The 23,351-nt window shown below is 40.9% G+C and overlaps 1 protein-coding gene across 1 annotated transcript in view; it reads left to right on the top strand.

Annotated features, from left to right (window-relative positions):
• Positions 1-335: 335 nt before the first annotated feature.
• CSTF3 (cleavage stimulation factor subunit 3) overlaps positions 336-23,351 on the top strand; it is a 45,659-nt gene continuing 22,643 nt past the window's right edge. The window contains exons 1-3 of the mRNA XM_074543809.1: positions 336-522; positions 7,929-8,030; positions 8,160-8,255. Coding sequence (XP_074399910.1) covers positions 493-522; positions 7,929-8,030; positions 8,160-8,255 — 228 coding nt within the window. The 5' untranslated portion in view covers positions 336-492. The remainder of the gene's footprint in view (positions 523-7,928; positions 8,031-8,159; positions 8,256-23,351) is intronic.

The raw sequence follows: 23,351 nt of genomic DNA, 5'->3' as shown, positions 1-23,351 counted from the left end.
AGCGAGGAGAGGAAAACGAGCGGGAAGACGAAGCGCCGCCTCAGCGCAGCCTCCCGCCCTCCCGGGGCCACCCTCAGGGCTGGAGCGGGCATCGCGGCTCCATTCTGCTCGTATGGGGCAGCAGCGGCTCCGGGGAGGCAGCTCTGTCCCCACGACGTGGAAAGGGAAGGAAGGGCAGGAAAAAGGAGAGGAAGAGGAGCGGGGAGAGGAAAACGAGCGGGGAGAGGAAGAGCAGCGGGGAGAGGAAACGCCGCCTCAGCGCGCCCTCCCGCCCTCAGCGCGGCCCCGCCCCTTCCGGCCGCCCCCGCGCGCCGCGATGACGCACTTCCTCCCGCCAGCCCCGCTCCCCCGCCCCCGGGCCGGAGGTGCCGCCGCCATTTTGCCGCTCTCTCGCTGTTGCTCTCCGGGCGCGGCGGCTGCGGCCGGACGAGCGATTTTTAAGGAGCTTTAACCCGCTCGGGGCCCCGCGCCCCAGCCCGCTTTGAACGCGCCATGTCCGGAGAGGGAACCGCCGGCGACCAGGTGAGGCGGGGCCGGGTGAGCGCAGGCCGCGCCCTGAGGGAGCGGAGCGGTGTGGGCTCGGTGAGGGCGGGCGTGCGGCGGAGCGCGGCCCTGAGCCCGGCCGGGCTCCCCTGCCCCGCTGGCCGTCGGAGGAGCTCCGTGTGCCCCGTAGGCAGGCGGGGAGCGGAGCTGGCCCGGCCCGGGCGGTGACGGGCCCGGAGCCCCGGTTCTCAGGCCCAGCCGGACAATGGGCTGCCCGGTCACGGTCCCGGTCCCGCTCGGTCGTGGCCGCTGAACGCACTCCCGGGAGGGAATCGCAGCTCGGACGGGCTGTTTACAGAGGCAGCTTGCGGTGTTATGTAAAGCGAGCGTTGGCCGAACTCAGGCGTTTCATGGCGAAGGCCTCTAATGACACCTCCAGAATAAAGCATTGCTAAAATACGCTTAATCCTTAAACTAGAAACGATAAACACGCGTTTGTTTGATAAAGGATCTTCTTACAGTGCAGCGCTTGGTTCGTTTAGTAGGGAGCTAAATTAAAGGCCCAGAAGTGCCAGCTCAGCATGAGGAAGAACTGCTTTAGGTTCAGCGCTGCAGAGCCCCGGATCGGCTGCCCAGGGAGGGCGCGGAGTTTCCCTCTCTGGACGGATCCAAATCCCACCTGGACGCATTCCTGTGTCACCTACTCCAGCAGGTGACCTTGCCTGGGCAGCAGGGTTCCACCAGAGGTCCCTTCCAAATCTCATCCTTCTGGGATTCTGTCAAATAGCCGCAGTTTCAGCGGAGTTTGTTTGGTTTTCCTTGTTTTCTTTTTTTTTTCTTTTTTTTTTAATAGGCTAAAGTCCGTATTTACTCTAATCTCTTAATTTACAGAGAGCTACCAGAGTGTTGTATGTCACCTTTTTAAATCTAGTGTTACTATGAACGATTTCTGACTTACTGGCAGAGTTTCTCCAAAGTGGCATTTTTTAGTAGTTGGGGTTGTGTTTGAAATCTGTATCAATTGGAGGGGTGGGGATGAAAAATTCCTGAGGGAAGAGTTATTGATAACAGGCACATGGGAAGAGTTATTGATAACAACCACATGTCTTAGCCTTTAGAAATACTTAAGCTGATGCTTTAGTGCTTGTTCAAGTGGCTTTTTCTTTGTAGGATGTTAGTTTCTTACCAAACTGGTGAATTTCTGTATGCCTGTGCCTATACCCCTAAAGGATGGAGTGTCAATTTTATTTATAAGCTCACTATTCTGGTGGATGGGGTGGGTATAGGAAATGTAATGCTCAGAGTGTAAAATACTCAGGATATGCCTGGTTAGGGTCATGCCCCAACATTCCCTGTGTGCTCTGAGTTGCTCAGTGTGCTTGGAGTGTGTTTGGGCATCCTTCAGGATGGTTCCCTTCATCATTCTGGCTGCAGAGAAGTAAGAATGTGCCACAGCAAAATGTTGTTAGTGCTGGTGTGTAGCATGTTCCAGATTTCTCTCCCACTCCAGAATGTTTTCAGGAATGCATTGATGTTTCATGGCTCGGTTAAGCTGTTTGTTAAAAGGGCACGTGTGTTTCTACAGCTTGTAAAGTGTTACTATTTAACTGCAGCCCTGCTGACTTTAGACTTTCTGTTCTTTTGCAAGGGAGAATTTGATAAGCAAAAGGTTGAGTTACTTGGTCTTTGGGCCATAATAAGGTTCCTTTTTTTTGCCCATTGTTATTTCTGTGTTCATGTTGGGTGCACTTAGATTAAAAAAACTGCTCATTCGTGTAGGTTGGGTTAATTTTTATTTATTTTTTATTTCTACTGCTCCATCCTCCTGATGAAGGCTTGTGGCTTCTGATTTGCTGGAGGGAGAGGAGCAGCAGAGCCTGGTGCCTGGGGCACCCTCACTGCAGCTGCTTGGGCCAGCCTGGAGTTCCCTGCACAGGGTTCTGGGTGTGCCTGGCTGGAGAAACTGAGGCTGGCATTGCCACCTTTGGGCCAGGCTTAGCTGCAGGAGTTGTTGCTGTGTGACCAGGAGCCTGACCTGTGTGATGTGGATTGTCTCCTCATTGTGTTACTGTAGAGCAGGCTGGAGCAGGACACAGAAATGCAATGCAGCCACAGCTCTTGGAGTGTATTTAAATTCCTGCTCTGTGTTAACTGTGCTGGCCCAGATTAGTCCTGAAGAACCAGCTGGATCATGTGAGGGCTTCCAATCCATCAGGCCTCTGCCAGATTTCTGCCAAGGCTTCATGGTGTTGAACAAAGCAGAATTTCCAGGGTCAGTTTCTGGAATAGCAAGCACTCAGCCTGCCTGTGTCACAGAAATGCACCTTTGTAGACTGAAGGGCTGCTGCATCTGCCACTGTTTGCCAGAAAATTCCATGGCAGGCTCTGCCCAGGGTTACAAAGAGCCCATGCTTGCACCTGTGCATGTCTGGACGTGTTTGTGCTCCTCTGTGTGCACATCCAGTTTCATGGCCTTGGTGACAAAACCTCCATTCCCCACTATAAATGCTTGCCAGGCATCACCTGCATCTGATGGTCACATAACATTTGCTTTGCCCCTGCCTGAGTTGCCTTCCAGTCTTTTAAGATTACAACATTCATTTCACACTCCCAGTCAGAGTTTCTAAGATGCTGCCCCAGTCTGAGATGCATTTTTATGTTCCATGAATATGGATCTGTGGAAAACAAGATGTCTGTATTGTCTCTGTGACTATAAAAATACCTCAAAACCAGTTTGTTCTGGTTTCTTCAGGTACTTCTGTCCCTTTTGATTCCTTCCTCTCTTTGTCATGTGTCTGTTTGATGTGGTACATCGTGAAAGTTTCTGCGTGCTAAAGACAGTAGTAAATGTTGTGAAGTTGTAGTTAACTTCAGTTCAATATTTTAAAAATAGATGTCACTGAATGCAGTGCTGGAAGAAGACTTTCCTTGCAGGATTGTGTGGGTTTAACATCACAGGAGGAGCCATTTAAGAGTAGACACAATAAGTGCAAGTATTGCTGAAGGAAAGCTCCTGGGTTTGTAATGCAGTGCTTTAATGACAGTTTTTACACAGGTATAAATAAATTATCATTTAGGTGTATTTCCAGAGTCAGTAAGTTCCAGGTATGCAAATAAGAAGTTCAAGTGGAAAAAGTCTCAGTGCAACATTTGGGAAATAGTCCTATGAGGAAAGAATGGTAATCATTGCTAATCTAAAATTTCAATTTCTCTGAGTTTTGAGCCCAGATGATGTTGGGATGGGGCAGTGCTTACAGAAGTTCCTTTTTTGTTCAAGATGAATATCCTGGGCTGTGTCTGCTCCAGCCCTAAAGGACATTTTTCCAAGTGGTTTAGTGTAGAATAGAAGAAATCAAGGCATTAAAAACATTTAAGAAAGTGCAAGTTTTGCTAAGCTGAAACTACAGTTCCCCCAGTGAAGGGCTGTGTTACTGAGGAAAGGGCTTTAAAACTTGTTCTTCTCTGCACATGCAGCTTTAAATAAGCTTAAAGGGCAAAAAGCCTTAGACTAAACCAACCTGTAAATTTAGCAAACTGAACAACTACCAATGCTTGTCAAGTTAATATAGTGGATGTTAATATATTTGAAATTCCATTCACAGGTCAGGCTGTGCTGAAGTGTGCAAAACCAGCAAACTGGCTGTGTCTGAATGGCCAGAAAGCAATTTGACTAAAGTAGCCATTACAATTCCTGCCTTTTTGTATCCAGCAGCTCCTCCTGTGATGTTAAACCCACACAATCCTGCAAGAAAAATCTGCTTTGGTTTATAGAAGTTCTTATTTCATCATTAATGGTAGTTTTTAGAGCATCTTGAGCTGGCCACTCCCTGGATGTAGCAGGTGTTGTAAACACATTTATTTACTTTCCACTGCAGAGGATCCTTTTGTGGAAACAGGAAGATGCCTTAAACAACTGGATGTATTTAGTTTTGCAAACAATTTGAAGGTATTTAGGTGTTTTCTTAGACACTTTGGTTGGAATCATGAAGATTTATTTGAGAGACTTGAGGAAACTGTTGATTTTAGGAATATAATATAAACCAAGAATATTCCCTTGGAGATGATTGATAAATAAGCAAATACTAAAAGTGAACTTGATTTCCTCTGGTTTTGTTCCCTCAGACATCCTTTATGACTTCAGAATTGGATTTTGTGGAGTTGATGTATTTTATGGGAAGGAGCTCCTAGATCCCTTCCTAGAAATGTGGGTTTAGGTCTCTTGAGATTTTGGAAAGATCTTTTTATACTTCTAGTATCTGTGAGACTTCAGTTCTGTTGCTGTTTGGCAGTGTGTAAATAATAAAAGGGTAGTTGTGAGCTGGACTAGGTGGTGGTGATCTGTAGAAAACCCAAGAGCTAAAATAATTCCATGACCTTCAGAGAGTTGCTCATGGGATAGGATCCTGATGATGTAGAGCTCTACTGCACAGAGTTAACAAAAGCAGAGGAAAAAGGGTTTTTACAGTCTGTGTAAAAGAAAAGTTAAAGCCAAGACAAGTTAAAAGCCAGTATCTGGTTAGGTTCAGCTGGGCGGTATTTCAGCTGGTCTAAGTTGAGGCTGCTGGAGTCCTGAATGGTTCTGTGTCCTTTTTGCTGCATCTGATCCTGAAACCAGGAGACTGAACCATTACAAAGTGAATCCCTTTCCCAACAGGATGATTTTTCTGCTGATTGAACTCCCTGAAGTGGTTTGCTACAGGATGAGCTTCCCTGGAAATGCTTATCTAGGGGCAGGATAATGGCAGTGAACAGCCAGGAATTCCATGGTCCCAGTTTGGACATTGGCTGTTGTGCAAGCCCTACAATGAGAAATACATCATTTCAGTGTGCCCTTGAACTGTGATAGCAGCAGCTGCAAGCACAAAGCTCAAAACTGGGGTCACATTTTTCCTGCCTGTGCTTGAGTTAGGTTAAGGGTCAGGCTCGTGGTTCCATTTTGCTGTGAGCTGCTGTAGGTGTTTGTTCACTCATCCAGCTCTGGCCAAACGTCCGGAAAATGCCGAGTGTTGGTTCCTGCAGGGTGTTAGGAGTGGTTGTTTGGGGAGATGCAGTGAGGCCCCAGCTGTGCTGGGGTAGGGCCAGGCCATGGCTGTGCCTGCAGTGCAGCGAGTCCTGAGACCTCTGCAGGTGCACAGGGACTGCTCACTGAGCTCACCCAAGGTACAGCAAGTTACAGAAGTTATTTATATTGAAATTACAGAAGTAATTCTGCTTCTTGCACAGTTTGATTCGTGTATCAAATACACAAAATTCATGTAGGATTGCTGTGGTTGTGCATCTTATCCCCATCTATTTTTTCCAGAGCTCTTTCTGCCTTTCTGAGTTTGAGTTTATGACTCTGTATCTGCATAGGTGAATGAAATTCCTGGAAGTCTTAACATGAGATGGATGTTTATGTGTCACCTGGAAAGATTTGAGGAAACACAACTTAGCTACTGATAGAATAGCGGAAAGGTGCTTCAGTGGCCCATTCTGTTGAATATTGTTTAAAAGTCAGTACTTAGAGGGCAGGACCTTGTGCTTTTGTAGGTGGGGTCCTTTTGTTGTAGCAGACATTGATGGTGCAGCTGCCAGACCCTTCTGTCTCATGTACCCAGAATCATTTATGTGAGACAGGTGAATTTCCCTCTGATGGTGGTGTATTTCAATTAATGCTTCATTGAATAAGCAACATTTCAGTTTTGGGTCACCTGGAGGGGTAGCTTGCAGAAATAGTTTTAAAATGCAGAAATTTCAGCTTCTGGAAGCTGAATAATGTCTATGCATGTCAATTGGGAAGAAATAAAACCACTACATATTTTATACTGTTTTACATCTTAAGCTTGTGTCACTTGAACTACTACAGAATCCAAATTTTGATGGACTTAGGAGTGTAAAACTATTCATATGGCAGTTTATGAATTTACTACTTCAGAGTTGACTGCTTAGTGCTGCTTTGATTTTTTTTAATCAAATTAATTCTATAATAGTTTAATGTGGGATTTGATGTTTGCCTTCCAAGCTGCCCTGCTTTGCATTAGTGTTAAGAATTGCTTGAAAAGTGAATCAAAAGAAGTAATGGTGTTTTGCCTCCTATAAAATGATTTTTTTGCTTTTTCCTTTATTGTATATCTGCAATATCAGATATGTCCATTTAACAGGTCTGCAATATTTTTGAACCTTTTCCCATTTTATTAAGTGATATATTTAAAGGGATATGCTTTGAATTATATCCTGCTAGTGGGACTGGTGATGCTGAAAACTATTCAGAACTAGTGTAGTTACCTTCTGCTTCTCATTTATTCAGAACTAGTGTAGCAAACTCCTTGAAATAATCTTCTAGCAAATGCCAGAATTTGGTTGTTTGTTTTTTTTTTTTTTAGAATTTTCTGCAAGTTTTAAAATTGATTTTTTTTATAAATCAGTCACACTGCATGGTACATTAGAGATGAATGTTTTTAATTATGTAGTGAAATTATAAAATTTCACCAGCAAGGTCTTACAGTAATGATTTAAGGGTTACTATTACATCTCACAGAGGCAGGGATTAGTTGGTGTGGGTTTTGTATTGCTCTTGCCTGCCTAAAAATGAGCCAGGTGTTCAAAGTTAGTAACTGCTTTGGAGTACAGCTCAGAACAATATTTCAGGCTTAACTAATAAACTTCAGTTCATGTAGGGTTGTAACAAGCATGTATTTTAAGGGTGTCTCTATGTGATCTTCACACTGTAATTTTGTTATTCTACTTGTGTTAACAGTGTTAGGTCTAGGAAAAAAAAACCCTGAAAATCATAAAGCAAGTTATTTCCAAAAGTGTTTGAAAGTAATGGTGTTAAAAAGTTTGCAGTCAGTTTGGTACAACTTTTAGCCTGAAAAAAACCTTTTAAACTTCAATCACAATGAGTGTTTTAAAAAAAAGGCGATGTTAGGGCCAAAACTACAGGAGAGCATCTGTAGGGTTGAGAGATCAGAAAGTGAGCGAAGGAATTGTGCTCGGATGGTGTGTGTGTGTTCCTGCTGAACATCATCTCCTGCTCTGCTTGTTAAACCTGTGGTACCCAATACTTCTGTTCTCCAAGTCCACAATGACTCCTGGATAAACTGGATTTGTTTGCCTCAGCTCTGGGATAGAAATAATCTTTTTGCATCTTAAAGTTGCAGGTTGGTAAAAATGTTTAAAATTCATAGTGCGGTAAATATTCCAGCAAACTCCAATTTGTTTTCATGTTTTAGAGACATTGAGTTGGTTTAGTCCAACATCTTGGTCGATGTCCATAAGATGTAGAACTTGTGCTGAGTGTGCTTTATCTTCCTGGGACAACTTCTTTTCCAGCTGAATTCCAGTTTAGAAACTGCATTTTGAAATATTCCACTGTTGAAATGTTTTTTTTGCTTGACTGTGTAGGTGGGACAGAACTTTTCAAACGCTGCCTGTGATCTCTTATGTCTTCTTTTTAATTTTTCTAGACTGCTGAATATGTGCCAGAAAAAGTGAAGAAAGCTGAAAAGAAACTAGAAGAAAATCCATATGACCTTGACGCTTGGAGCATTCTCATTCGAGAGGCACAGGTTTAGTGATATAGGATTACATTTCCTTATCTATGGTCCACTCACACTATTTGGTTCTGGAGTAAAATCAGCATATTCATTGACATGAATCATAATACTGTAAATGCTGTTTTGATTTTCAATTTTTAGAATCAGCCTATAGACAAAGCACGGAAGACCTATGAACGCCTTGTTGCCCAGTTCCCCAGTTCTGGCAGATTCTGGAAACTGTACATTGAAGCAGAGGTTAATATTTTTACATTTTTTTCTTACATAACATTTCATAGGATTTTAAGTTTCTATTTTTAGAAGCATGAATAAGATAGGCACATAATATCTAGGGGAAAGGGGATTTTAAATATGCCTTGCCTTTATTTTGTAAAATAGGTACAAAGGAATGATTAAAATGAATTCTAAAGTATTGGGTCTTTCCTGAGTTGATGATTGTTGCATTATGGAATTGCAACAACATTAAAACTGTTTCAATGGTATTGGAGTGCTTTAGCCTTTTATTTGCTTGTCGTGTCAATTTATTGCCTCCTGTGTCATTTACTTAGAGAATTTTTTTTTATTTACACATACAAACTTATTTGAGTGACTTTCTCTGAATATTTGGTTCTTTTATTTATTTTTTTTGTTTTGTTTTCTTAGGGATTTGAATGTTTCTGTGAACAGTGTTTGCAGGGAGGGTGTGGGGATGGAAGTTAATTTCTGGAATGAAAATGCATTAGCCCAACTCATTAGCTTTTAAAAATCCCAACAAATTGTGATTGTTTCCATAACTGGGTAAGACTTATCACTAAGTGCATTGGTCAGTGAACTGTCTCTAATGACATGCCATGAAATTCCCTGTATAATCATGGGGGGGTGGTGGTGTTCATTTTGGTTTGATTCCTTTCTGTAGCTGGTATTTATTACTAATACACATGGTTTCTGTGGGCATCCTCTGGCTGCACATCTTCCTTGAGACAGATTTTCTGTATGCTGAACTTCAGGGGTGGGGGCCTATGTTCTGTAGATGAGAAATGAGCTCTTTTACTTCCATTTGCTGTGAAATTTCATTGCATAGTTATCATATCTTATTTTACATTCAATTACTTATCCAGAAATGTCTGGCAGTACATTTTGAAGATACAGAAAATTGGGATCATGGGACTCGAGCAGAATTTTTTATATTGCAGTTCATAGAAAGATGCTACAGTGCAAAATAGTGAGTGCCATCTAAATTGAATGCTACCAAATTAAATATCTGGAGTTTTCACTATCCTGTTTGTAGCAGTAGTTAGAATGTTGATGTTTATTCATGGTTGGGAGATTGCAAATGGACTAACATACAAATTCAAGTTTTTCCTTTTCAAACCCTGCAGCCAAATCCATTAGTACACGAGTACCCTGAAATTTTTGCTACAGGTTCTAGTTTTTAGAATCTAATCTTATTTCAGAATTGCATTAAATTGCCTGATTTCTGTGCTTTTTTAAAACCTTTACCTTTCTCATGCCTCAAGTTTAAGGGTTGAGTGAGGCCATTTCAGAAAGCTAGTACCACACTGTGCATCCTTCAGCAGACAGTCCTGTTGTCAGTGTAAAGCCCCCTGTCTTAAACCACGTTCAGAGATGGACTGACAGACATCACCTCCCCTAATTTATAATTAAGACTATTTAGAAACCTTAACAGTGGCAAACTTGCATCAGTCTAGGGCAGAGTTTTTTACCTGTTCCATCAAGGAGAGCAGATCAGCACCTCAGCAGTTATGGATACCAGGGAACACGAGGTAACTCTGAGAGGGGAAGAATTGTCATAACCATCACCAGTTCTTGTGTGTCTGCTTATTAATACACTTCAGATATTAGAGAAATGGAATATAGAGTTCTGTTGTTCAAAACAAAAATAGGAACTGTGGGTTTCCGGTAGAGGCTCCGCCTGAAGAGGGTTGTATTTGAAAGAAATGTAAGAAGGTAGTTTTCAAAATTTATCTTTTATCTTAACAGCCAAATTTTTAAAATCACAGTTATGACTTAATTTTCAACTTTCCTGTTTACAGTGACACGTTCCAACTGATAGTGGCCAATTTCCAAACAAAGCAATATGCTTTTCTCTGGTTTTTTAAAGCATGTGTGAGCATACATAGCTGTAAGTTGAAATAAGTTATTTCCAAATTCCTCTCTAAAAACAGATATGCTCACACAATTGGGCACCGTTGTCAGTGTTGTTTTCAGTTGCATATCATTTGTGCAGTCCATCTGGGTGAATTCAAATCAAAATGCTTTATCAAATGTTCTTTAAACCCTGTGGTTAAATTAAAGATTTCAGTTAATTTTTGAAGGCTGAGTGGAGGAATTCTGTCCAGGCTTCTTTTTATTGCAGCCTTAAGTTGTGCAAGGAATATGAGGGAAGTATTTTCCAAAAGCTTTTTTCCTTGGCATTTTTAGTAGTCTCCTCCTGCTAGAAAACTTTTCTTGGGCTGTTTAGAAGTATATAACTTTCTAGCCATGACTTAGTAAAATAAACCCATGGTAGATCTCCAGCACTGCTTTCAATTTACTTTTGCTGCCTCATAAAATCTTCAGTCATCTGTTACCTGCATTTCCTCTGATGTCAAAAAAGGATTTTACTCTTTAACATGAAAACGTTTTCTCTTTGCATCCCAGAAAGACAGAAAGGGGGAGGGAAGTGGGGGTTCTTTTCTGCCTGGTTGTCTTTCACTAGAGGATTTTGCCCTCTGCAAGACATAAATCAGAGCTGAAAAGTGTTCCTTAGTTGTGGTGTATTGCAAGATGAGCCAGGGTGAGGGTTATGAAAAGGGCCTTACAAAAAAAGAAATTAGCCCTTAATCAGCTGTACTCTCAAAGTTGTTGGAAGTCTTTAAATTCCCCTTTGTCTGACTTAACAAATGTGTTCTCTTCAGTCACTTCCAGCCTTCAGTAGGAATTGTTGATAAACTCTCTGCACAAAAAGTGCATGTGCCAGTTCTTTCTGTAATGTGTAACTTGGAAGGGCAGGCCTTGCTGCTGTGATTGCCTCTGGGTTTTCTGGCTGTGTTTGTTCAGCTTGCTGAGTGCTGTGCTCTCTGTGTGTGACTGTGTTCCCTGGTGCAGTGCTCAGCACTGTGTTCATCCAGCTCACCACACCTGGTACACAGAGCATGCTCAAGTATCCAAATACTTCACATTGAGCATTTTGTGTGCCAAGCACTGCTTTAGATGCTCTGCTCTCTGCATTGTGACTGGTTAGGTAGTCAGTAGAACATGGGGATGAGTTAGGAAGAGCATGCTTTGACAGTTTGTTAATGGGAATGACACTATTAAAGTTGAAATTGTTGAAACAAGTTTGGATTCTTGCACTGGTTCTTATTTCTTCTGACCTTCAAAGAAGAATTGCAGGACTTAGAAATGATATAAGTGGATGAAACAACTCCCAGTTCACAGCTGGTTTTGGGTCATAATATTTGAACATCTAAGTAGAGTTTTGGATGTGATAAGTGTTTAAGCAAGCAAAATAGTTAACTTGATATTCTGCATCTCTTAAATTAAATTTAGGAAGTGGAACAGTAGTGCTATTCTTCCCAAACTCTTCTCTAGTTACTTAAAGCACACTTTTCTTCTGATAACCTTTCTCATAAAAACCTCCTCTCAGAACCTTGGCTCTGTTGAATGGCAGTTGTATAAAGGAGTGCTAAGTCAGCCCCACTGTGCCATACCATTAATCCATAGATCACCCGCTCTGGACTCTAGCCTGCTCTGCTGATGTGCTGTGTCTCCCTGGGTAAGTTATTTAACCTGTTCTTTACCAGATACCTACCTACCTCACAGGGTTGTTGTGAGGCTGCTCTAGTGATTAAAGTGCTTTTGGCACCTGCCTAAAAGGGGCTACAGAAATGTGCAAATAAATGCAGTTTAATACCCTGTGATCCCATAGGCCCACCTGTCTGTTGCTGTTTCTGTTGTCACTTTGATTGAACCATCTTTTAGATACAGAAAGACCTGATAATGCTTTTCATGCTCATGAAAGAACATTTGCTTTACCAGTCTCCTGAATACTTCAGTAGTTCTGAAGCTTTTGAAGTTGCCTTTTTTTCCTCTGCTAGTTTCCTTTGAGAAATCACCAAGTTGAAAATCCTCTTAGGCACATTTATTAAACTGTATTCACATATTTTCAACATATTTTTTTTATTATTAAGGAATTTTTAGTTCCAGTTACTCTGAATGGAAACTTTCCTCTGTAATTGTCCTGAATGCTTCAGGCCAGTTCACACCACAGCTTTTACCTTTATATCCTGGTCATTTTGAACATTGTTAATAGGGGTTGAAAGGTTGCCATAATTAAAGACATAAAAATTAGATCCAGAAAACAGTTGTGACAAGTAGCCCAAGTCTAGAAACAATAAATACAAAGCTGGTAACATACATGTAAAAGGTTTGGCTGTTAATATGTATTTTTTGTCTTGAGAATTTTGCAAGACTCCTGTGTTATTGCTTGTCCTAAAGAAATGCAACCAGGTACATTTGTTTAGATAATTTCTATTTCATATGGACATTTTGAATTTTAAATGTCTTGGTAACAGATGCTGTTTGAGGCATCTCACATGCAGGGGGTGGGACCACAGCTTAGGGTTGATTGTTTTGCATTTCATCATATGCAATACATCAGTAGCTTTAATCCATGTAATTAATTCACACTGGTGTGGATACTAGTCAGAATGTATCATTTAACATACTTGTATATGAAAAATGTAAATAAAACCATTTAGAAAAATGATTGTTTTTGTTTAAAATGTCTGTGTTTCTTCAAAGCATTTTCTTCCCCTGTTTTACTTTAGTCTGGTTATGAAAGGAGAATATTGTACCTATCACCAAAATTATTCTGTTTGGGGGAAAATGGGAACTGACTTCTGTCAGGATGAAGTTGGAGTGATCAGAATTCAAAGTAGAATAGGTTTCTTGCCTGAGATTCTGTTTAGTGGTACTTTCAACTGAATATATTGTGTGTATCACCAGCTGATCTTAGTGAATTTCTTAATGGAAGGCATCCCCATGCTAATCCAAGGCCACCCCCCTAGCCAGCCACATTTCTCATGGTAATCTCCTGCTTTGAGAAACTGCTGTACAGGTGCTCTGTACAAATACCCACACTGCACAGTCTTGACTGCCTCAGTCTGAGATTTTCAATCTTTTTGACAACTGTATTATTTATGATCTTTTCTTATTCATGTGTGGACTTGTTCCATTCCTGTTAATAAATGTTGTTCTGTCTGTGTGATTATTGTAGACTTGCACTAGAAAGTGAATGCACCTTTTTCCTGTCTCTTCTGCTCCAAGTGTCAATACAGGTGTGTCTACATCTTGCATAGTTCCCCTGCTCCTACAAGCTGTGTAATACCAGAAAATTGCCCACATACTGACATTTGTAGTTGGGGAAGATGCATGCAGTGCAACACTAGTGGGTTTTTTCATAATTCTATTTGCTGTATTTGATCATTAAAAATACTATGGGGAAGGTTTAGGACATTTTTGAAGTGGAAGTGCTGCCTAATGAAGAGATTGCTCTGAACCCTCTTCTGTAGTGTGTTGCTATTTACATGTGAATAAACACAAACTACTTCCTGTTCTGTTGTATTCTTTCCATGTGGGGCAACAGCAATATCTCCCTGTTAGCTGTGCTAGCTGTGTGCTCTTGTTCACAACACTTCTGAAGTCTCACTTCCAGGTGTAACTAGGACAGTGAAACTTCTGGTGTGCTTTCTTCTGTTGAAGTCATTTGTTGATTCTTTGATATTTTGAAGGGGGAATCTGAGTGTCAGGTCAGCACGAACTTGGGCTTCTTATGTCAGAGCCTGAAAGAACCAGAAGTAAAACCAGGTTTCTTGTGTAAGCTGTATTTGCCATGGATTGGTTCTCCATCTGCCTGGGAGAGGGAAACTGGAATTGTAATCTTTTGATTCTTTTCTCTATCTCTTCCAGCTGCCAGCTGGTTGAGTTTCCTGATCTTTATTCAGATTTTGAGAAACATGATGATTGAGAGAACACTTTCTGTTAAACCTTCTCTGCTAGTGCTACTACATAAAATATTGTGTGACTGTTTGCTGCAGAATGTCTTTACAGACTGTGGGAAGGCTTTTGAGTCATAGCTGGGATGAAATCCAGTGGCTTTTCTTAGCTGGAAGCTCTGTGGAAGCGAGTCCTTCCTCATGGCATCCCTGTGTCCTCCTAGCACCAGTGGCCTTCATTTACAAGAGTGCATTGGGTTTCCTCCTCATTTTATTCTTGATTTTTCTCACCAGTGGCCTCAGAATGATGGGTGCTCCATATCCAGTGACAGTTTTGGATTTCTGCAATGGCTTGTGTATCTAACATCCTGTGATTTTTTTTTCTTGTTTCTTACATAAAGCAATTCAAAAGTGAGAAGAAATATCCATTGGTCCATAACTGTGTAACATTGCACAGGTAGCATTTGCTTTGTGCACATTATGTACATGTAGTTAACTACACATGAGGAAATCTTAATTTGTAATTAAATAACTAATTAGAAATTATTCTATTATTTCTATAGAATTTTTCTTACTCTGTTATTTCTAATAAGCTGAGTAATTTCAGTCTGATCTGTAGTGGGGTTTAGCTGGTTTGGTAATGAGAAATACAAAAGCATGGGAGCATTTCTGGGGTTCATTGGAACATCATAAATGTAACATAAATGTAAGCCTTGCTGGGCTCAAGGCTTTCAGAGCTGAAACATCTCTGACATCCTCCAAAAGGAGAGGAGTTAGTGTGCTGAGGATGTGGGCTAATTTCACTCGTGCTTTCACCCAGCAAAGCAGCTCGTACATATGTTTAAATTACATAGTTTTTTATCCTTAATTCAAACTATTCCTCTCAATCAGCTAATTTATGAAGTTTAATACTGTGATGGAGGATCAAGTGTCTTACCTCCTTCAATTCCTATAATATATCTGGATGAAACTTTGAGGTTCTAATGAGGACAAGATACTCAGTCAGTTCTTTATGCTTTGCATCAGTGCTTGAAATAGAGAGTCAGAAATAATAGTTTCCAGTGTGTGAAACTAGAACAAGAGATGTCTGTACATTCTTGCTATAAACAATTGATACTTCTGTACTGGTTTTTGTGAGAATGAACACATTGCTTAAAATACACTTCAGGTCTTGCATTTGGACTAAAATAATGCCTAGTTGTTCAGTTTATAGTATTTTCTATGTCCACACTGCAACAAAGTCAACTTCCTTTAGCTGTTGTTCACCCTCGAAGTATGGGTTTTCAAATGCATTTTTGCTGTTTAAAGAAAATAAAAATGAACTCTCAGTTTGAAATTTAGATTTGCAAAAATGGGGTGGCAGATGTGTAGTTGTATATTTGCTGTCCTGCAGATAAAACAGACAGGAAGTTAACCTGCTAGCTAACTTCATTGTGTTCAGTGGAGCTGCATTTAAACATCAAACTCTTCATTTAGGATTTTGATTATTTTAATTTTTATAGTTAAATGCAGACTTAATATAGGTTCTATGCCTGTGGATTCCTGAGGAATCTCTCAGACTATGCATATGCCTGTGTGTTTGTGTGTGTATATATGTTTAGATTATAAGGTCACACAGCATAATGTTCTTTTTAAATCATAGAGTAGGATAGGAGTGGGTGAGCTTATCAGTGCAAATTTTCTACAGGTAATTTACTCAGGCTACCTAAAAGTGTATAAGTACTTAGAAAAATAATGTGTGTAGAATATATTTAGAATTTCAGTGAAAAGGATTTTATTATCTGCAGTTTCAGCCTGAGTGCAAAAGCATGCCTTGGTGCTGTGTGTGGAGGAGTGGGAAGATAAAGCTGGATTTCCTCTTCATTTTTGTTGTCTTCATCCCAGTATTGGCCTGCCTTTTCTGCATTCCTGCCTACCCATCACAGTCCTGTGTTTGTGTGTTTTTATGGGCAGGTACAGGAGTGTAAGAATTGTCACTCAGTGTAAGAATTGGCAATCTCAGCTCTTGCTGGATGCTGGATCTTGCCATGTGTGCTTGCAGTTCATCTTTCAGATGCTGAGGAGGCCCAGGAGGCCTTGGCAAGAAGCTGTCCCTGCACAGCTCAGACGTGTTCTTGTCCTGACCATTCCAGATGGGGCAGCAAGGGCACTGGGGGGTAGATTCCCTGGTATTGAAATGGAACTGATTTGATCTAAAAAATAAATCTCAAATTAATCTCTTACAGACTTTTTAGCATTGCAGTTACTGCAGAAAAAATCTGGTATTCTTGCTGTCTCTAAATTATGCTTATGCAGTTGCATAGCTGCTGGTATTGCATTTGTAAAGCGTGCAAGTACATTTAACAGCCTGTGATGAGCACTATATTGTGGGAACAGTTCTGAATTAATTTCTATTAAACTCCCTGAGACATGGTTTAGTTAGCCTCTGTAGGTTACTCTTTCATGTTGTATCACAGAAAATTGCATTACAGCATGCAGGAGCTTGAGGTCCAAGCAGCCTTGCTATTATGTTAATGCAGCAGGGGCTAGAATGATGGGAATTTAATATATATATAGGCTTGCTGCTACTTAAAGGTGTTAAGCATTTCTAATATACAATTCATACAAGCTGAAGATGAGTGACAGTGAATAAGTTCACAAAAAATTGCTTTTGGAAGCTTAGCTTGCAGTTTTCCTTCCACCAGCTTTGTCAATTGAGCCCTTCCCAAGATTTTCCCATGGCACTGCAGTAATGAACAGTTTTAGTTGCCAGCAGTGGACTTTGGAAGTGTCCCTGCACAGGCTGCCAGTGCAGCCAGGTTCCTCCATGAGGAAACATTTCCTTCATAGCACATCAGAGCAGCAGGCCCTGCCCTGAGAGCCTCAGTCTGGCAGGGTTCATTCCACTGGGGGCATTTTGTCATTCTGGTCCTGACTCACTGTGCGTTGGGGAATTTGAAGTTCTGTCTAGTTGAAGGATTGTGCTCAATATTCTTACTCCTTGTGATGATGGCCAATAGTTAGATAAAAAGTGACTAGGAGAAAGTGCAGTCCATTTATAATGAAAAACATAAAGTTCAAATGGACTGGTTCTAAATACACAGGGAAGAATGTTTAAAAGCACACATAGATGCCCTGGAAAACCCTACTAGCTATTTAAGTTTTTTTTTATTTTTTGTAAAAATGCACTCTTAAAATAGTCTCAAATGCATGACTTGTTGGTCCAAGTCACCCAAAGAAGTGCAGTGGGTGCAAGCTAAATGCAGAGCAGGGTCCCCAGAAGAAATTGCTGCCCTGGTACCTTACTTGCCCATGATTGTATCCACCAGTTACCATTCCCCAGGGCAAAATTATCAATAATTGTAGCTCCAATGAAAATCTGCACAGAAGGCCTTGAGCAGGATGGGCAGGCACCTCAGAATATTCCACAGTATCTCCTACTGATAAAATATCAGTGCTTGTAAGCCTGAGCAGGAAACAGACTGTATGATTTATTGTTACAAGATAAAAATTTAAGTTCTCCCTCACAAGGTGTGACTAAACTTAATTCAGGCCTCACTTTTTTTGTTGGGGTGGGGGGAATTCAATTTCAGATTGATACACAAAAGCACATGCTTTTTTGTATGTGTACAGGATGGGTGTTGAAAGAGAAATACTGTAGAACTTTAAAATTAGCTGGCTTGAATTCAGGAATATTTTTTCTGGCACTAAGTAAATGGAGGTAAGTTTTGTGCTAGTGGGTCTTAGCTGTTAAAAAAAATCAGCTATTTACAAAAGAAAAAAGGCACGAAGTTAGAGATGACATACTTATTTGTCATTGTACTGATGCTCCCAAAGTTTGGGTTTACCCCTAGAAAAGTTGTGAATAAGGTCAGCTGTGGGTTTTTTTTTTTTTTAATTTGTCAGTGAGAAAAGCGCTGGTATTTTCAAATAATTAAGTTTGATAATTCTGGTTGATCTTCTCTGACTCAAATGAAGACCCAGCACTGAGGAGGTGTCCTTAGACTTCCAGCAGTCTGTCATTTCTGCACAAGCTTCACAGTCAAACATTTCTCACTGCGCCTGGAGTGTGCCTTTGTGCCTGCAATGCACAGAAACGTTGAGCACCTGCTGAGTTGCTGCAGCTGCTTGAACCCTGTGCTGGTGGCTGTGTTTGCCTCCCAGGCTGGCAGAGTTGCTGTAAGTGTCTAGAAAATGCAGGTTTTCACCTGTGAGCAGGGATTTCTGCAGTAATAAGTACTGGAAGTCAGTTCTCAGGTGCTGCCTGACTCAGTCCATCCCAGAGCTTTTGTGGTGCTGAGCCTTCAGAATGGATTTTTAAGGCTGCTGCATCACCATGATGACATGTGCCCAGAGTGCTGTGGGATTGATGTGTGCTTGGTGTTTTTATATCCAACCTGCTCTTGGCATCCTGGCTTAAAGCAGCAAAATAGAAAAGAAAAAGAAAAAAGAGCTGTCTTGGGATTTCTGAGATCCCTTATGTGCTTCCATGCAAATTAAATTAGCTAGGAGCCTACATACCATTTTTAACACTAGGCTTTAATTTTCTCTTTGCAGGCATTTGCAGCATTCTATAATGCAAGTGCTGTCTGAATGTATTCTGTATTTACATAAAAATGCACCTAACCTAGGAGTCAGAGTCAAGTCCTGAATCAGATAATTGCCTGCTGTTCATCTAGCAAAGAGGCTCTTCTCTGTAGAAGGTTTTGGAGCACTTTACCATGGGCTTCTGAATGATCAGCAGAAAAGCCCCAAAATGCCTGGTTAGAGGGGTAGGGGAGAGGAGTATCATACTGAACAGATGTTCTGCTCTCTCAAAACAGCAATTCCCTGCTATGTGTCTCATTCTGCATGGCCAGCACTTGGTGGTGATGGGGTGCAGAAGAAAATACACTTTTCTCTGTGAAAAGTAACAAAAAAATGAGATTATTAGTACCAAACAGGGCTTCACTGCGAAGAAGCTGTAATTGTTCTGAGTCTTCTCTCGGGGAGGAGCAGAACTGCCAGCAGTATTTGTTTGTTGTGCACTGGTGTCTGTAAAAGTGGCACATTCTGGTCAGTAAGCTGGTGTTCTTTCTAGCAGGTGGGTCAAGGCTGGGGGTTTACCTGTGCCAGTTTCTCTTCATGACCCCAAAAGCAGAAGCTTTAGCTTAAATACATGACCCTAACTCCTGGTATTTCTTCTCAGTATAATGACAGGGGGATAGGTGGGAGGTCAGTGATGTTCCATCTCTCTTGTTTAGGCTACAAGTGAGTTTCTGTACTGCTTTTATGATGGGTTTCTGCATTTCATCTTCCTCCTAAGAGGAAATAAGCTGAAAATGCACCTACCTGGGCTGCATGGGAAATGCGTGTTAGCACCACTGTGATACTGAAATTGCCATCAGAGCAGCTCTTCTCTCTGCTAACCCAACACCAGGGAGTTTCAGATAGCAACAACAGAATGAATTGTCTTTGCAAGTCTTTTGTCTTCGAATGCAGCTGCCTTAAATGGGTTTGAATCCTATCATTCTGATAGCACAGAGTGTATAGGAAAAAGCCCACAAGCAGACAGGAACCTTACATAAAGTGTCAGTCATTTGGAGTTGACCTGTAAAATTAAAAGACTTCAGTGTAGAGCCATCCCCTCTCACATTTCAGTGCAATGTCACCTAAGCATGGGCATGTGTGATCTGTGGTTTTATTTTCCAACTTCAGTGCATCACTGCATAGCCAGTTATTCAAGTGTGAAGTCATTAAGTTATCTAAGCACTAACATCAACTCATAGATTTAAAAGTTGCTATACAAATATTTTTGTCTTGATCCTGGTTCTTGAATAAGTTCCCATGAAGGAAGTTGAGCAGCCTTAGCTTTAACCTTTGAGGGCATGAAGCTGAAATTTAGGGAAGGAGAAGAGAAACCCACTTTAAAAACTCAACTTGTACAGTGTTTAAGGGGAAAAGCAGCATAGCATTTAAATATTTTAGAAACTTGAGGGATTTGTAATAGAAGCAGTCTCATCAGCCAGGACACTAATTACACTCAAATTCAACTATTCTGGAAAGAGGATCCAGAATAGTTGTGCAGAGAAAGTTTTGGATCAAGTTTTTACCAAAAAGATTTGCATTGTTCATGTGATTTCGGATGAGGTTGTTGGTGATCAGTCCAGATATGGCTGCTAGATATTGAGACCCTGCAGTAAAACTCCTGTTTTGAAGGAAACTGTTTTACCACTGAATGCTGTTTTTATAATGAAGTCTGTTTTCTCTTCATGGCCAAAAGACAGAAAGCTGGGTGTTTATTCTGTGATTGACTCTTCAGATAGAGTCTTTCCTTTTCCAATATAAATTGTAGATGAGATTTCCCAGTAATTATGATTAAGACTATGCATTTTCACAAAAGACATGGGGGAATTTCCTTGATTTCTGACAGACATGTGAAAGATTTTTGATGAGGGCAGCTGCTGATATTAGAAAAACAACTTCCCTGAACTTCAGCAGGAAGAAATTCATTAATGGAATACTTCATTCATGTAAACCAAAGCAGCTCAGTCATCATCTGAGGCCGGTTATTATCCTTCTTTAGTAAATGATTGACCTAATCCTGTTAATGATTTCATAGGAAATCCATGGCAAAGCCAGAAGCACATCCCTTCCTTTAGAGATTCATTTCATGGCCCTGCAGTTTGAAGTGTGCTTGCTTTGGGGTTGGTGGGTTACCTTTGCTGGGCTTTATTTTGTAATGCAATGTACAACATACAACATCTTGTCAGCTGCAAATCAATGCTGGGATGCAGTTGCAGAGAATTGCTTGTGCCTGAGCATTATTCTGCACTATTAACTTGAACATTTCTGATTGATGGTTTCCTGTGATGAGACAGTGGCTCCTGTGGTCAGACCTGAGAGCCCTGAGGCACTTTTGGAGGCTGAGGGTCAGTCTAATGGTTTTGAGAACCATTCTCTGGGCCATTTCTGCTACAAATTATTGGGAAATTGCTCTTTATGTTCTAAGAACAGAGGCAAAATATTAAGAACAATTTGTTCTCTGCTAACAGGCCAAGCTGGTCTTGTGCTAATATTATAAGAGTAAGATTATGCTGCATGACATAATTACATCATCTATTTTTTTACCTATTTTTAACTCCTTGACTAACCTGTATTCCTTTTCCTCAGGAGAATTGCTTGTTTGGCTGGATTTACTGGGGAGAGCCTTTCTGAAACCACTTCCATGCTAGAAAATGTGAGCCATGAATGCATGGCCACTGAATGAATTTGACCACTCAAAAGGGCAGCAATTCTTTCTGGTCTTAAGATATCTTCATTTGGGTTAGCAGCCCTTTTTCTAAGTCCCTGTGGAGGCTGCCTTACAGATGAGTAGCTGTTAAAATATTTTATATTCTAGGATCTCTTTGAAATTGTAAATTGCTCAGGTGTACTTTTAACATATGCTTGGTGAATGAACAGAGATTTCTTCCATTAGAATTATTATGATTTGATAGCCATATTTTACTAAAAAAAATTGTCTGAAACACTATAATTGACAGTTTGCTTATCAAACTTACTCTTTTCTGCCCTTTTATGCAAACCCTTTTCATCTGAAAAGAATGTGTCCAAACTGTAGGCATGTGATGAGTATAGGGAGAAATTATAAAACTATAAACCTAATGGGGAACTCTGTGCCCCCTAAAACACCTCATTTTCCCCAGCTATAACCTCAAATGACATAGTAAACTGCCACTTTCTTAAAGAATTTGAGTATAGCAAAATGAAAGCAGGAATGATTTTTTTAAATAGCTGTACATTACTGTAATGGACACTGATTTCTGATAGACATGAGAAAACACAATGATTTCAAATTAAGAGTCTTCATAAATTACATTTTAGGTCACAGCCTTGTAAGGTGTGAGAGGAACAATTGGCCTTTTTCCCCTAGGTAGTGATGCCTCACATACCCTTTATTCCATGTAATCTGTTGCAGTGCTCTGATCCCTGCCTTGTTTTTAGGTCTGAGTGTAGCAAGGAATTTCCAGCTTGGATTATTATCCAGCTTGGGATTATATTATTATGAAAATTGACTTTTTATTAAAATGAGATTGAGCATCTGGTTATGAATTAGAATCTGGCTAGAACATAGTGGGTGCTTATTATTATTATTATTCCATCTCTATTGGGGTAGGGCCTGTGGTGGCACTGGCAGACTCAGTGGGTCTGTGCTCCTCAGATAATAGGCACTGGTGCCTATAATCTTATTAAATCAGCTGGAAAAAGCATTAGAGGAGTGCCTGTGTTCAATTGCAATGGGCCCTGCTGAGGGACTGTTCGCTTTTGAGAAGCAATTGAAGTAGACAAATGGTGTAATTTTCTGATTTTACAAATTAGGGATCTCTAGCCCAATGAGATGGGCCAAATACCTTGGCTTTAGTCTTCCCTCTTAATGAAACTTTAAAACTTCAGTGATCTGGCCAGCAGCTAAGACTGCAAATCTTTAATCTATCTCATTGCATTTTGTCATGTTAGATAGAGATTATCATGCAATCCATAGGTGCTAAATGTGCTTTTGATCCTATAATTTGAGAGTTAAATGATAAAAAGTAAATTCTAGGAGGAAAAGCACTGCTGCTTTGCATACTTCCTAAGAGCTGCAAAGGATCCCAGTAGATCTGGGGGTATTAGCTATCCAAAAACACATCCTGGAACATCCCACTGCTTCTGGAAGGTACAAGGGACATTGGGAAAGGGATGAGCAGCAGAAGTGAACTAAAGCACACAGGAAAAACCAAAATGCCTAAGTTGGGAAGGAAGCAAGTTTGCAGGGCTGTGAATGTGGGGTGGTGTTTTCTGCCGTGCCTTAAAGGGAGTGTGAAATTGAAGAGGAAATTACAAGCCACAGGGCATGTCGAAAATTGACTTTTCATTAAAATGAGATTGAGAATCTGGGTATGAAGTAGAATCTGGCTAGAACCTAGTGGGTGCTTAGCATTTGTAAATTACCTCATACAGCTAATATTACATTCCATTTCATAATGGGCAGATTGCCCAAATAAAAAAAGATAATGGTTTTCCTAAGTTGGAGAATATATTATAGAGTGGGTAGAAACAGAGCAAGGGAAAAAAGCTGGCAGTGCTGATGTGAGCTGTGTATCTGGGAGCTTCATCAAAGAACAGCCAGTGCAGTAGACTCACAGGAAAAGAAAACTTAGACATGGAGCAGTTCTCTTCTTCACCCCCAATTTCTGGGCAGAAATGCCAGAGCTGTCAGATGCTAAAGTGAAAGGGAAGTGACACCGTGTTTGTTTTGAAGAGCAGAGAGTGTGCTTTTCATCATGATTTAACAGGGCTGGTTTTGCAGCTTCGCCTCACTCCTGATGTGTGAGAGATGTTTGCAGTACTGGGGCCCAGT

The sequence above is a fragment of the Zonotrichia albicollis genome, chromosome 6 (assembly GCF_047830755.1).
Source record: "Zonotrichia albicollis isolate bZonAlb1 chromosome 6, bZonAlb1.hap1, whole genome shotgun sequence".
Taxonomy (NCBI): domain Eukaryota; kingdom Metazoa; phylum Chordata; class Aves; order Passeriformes; family Passerellidae; genus Zonotrichia; species Zonotrichia albicollis.
Note: the sequence above shows the minus strand (reverse complement) of the source record. Positions and strands in the feature narration are given on the sequence as shown.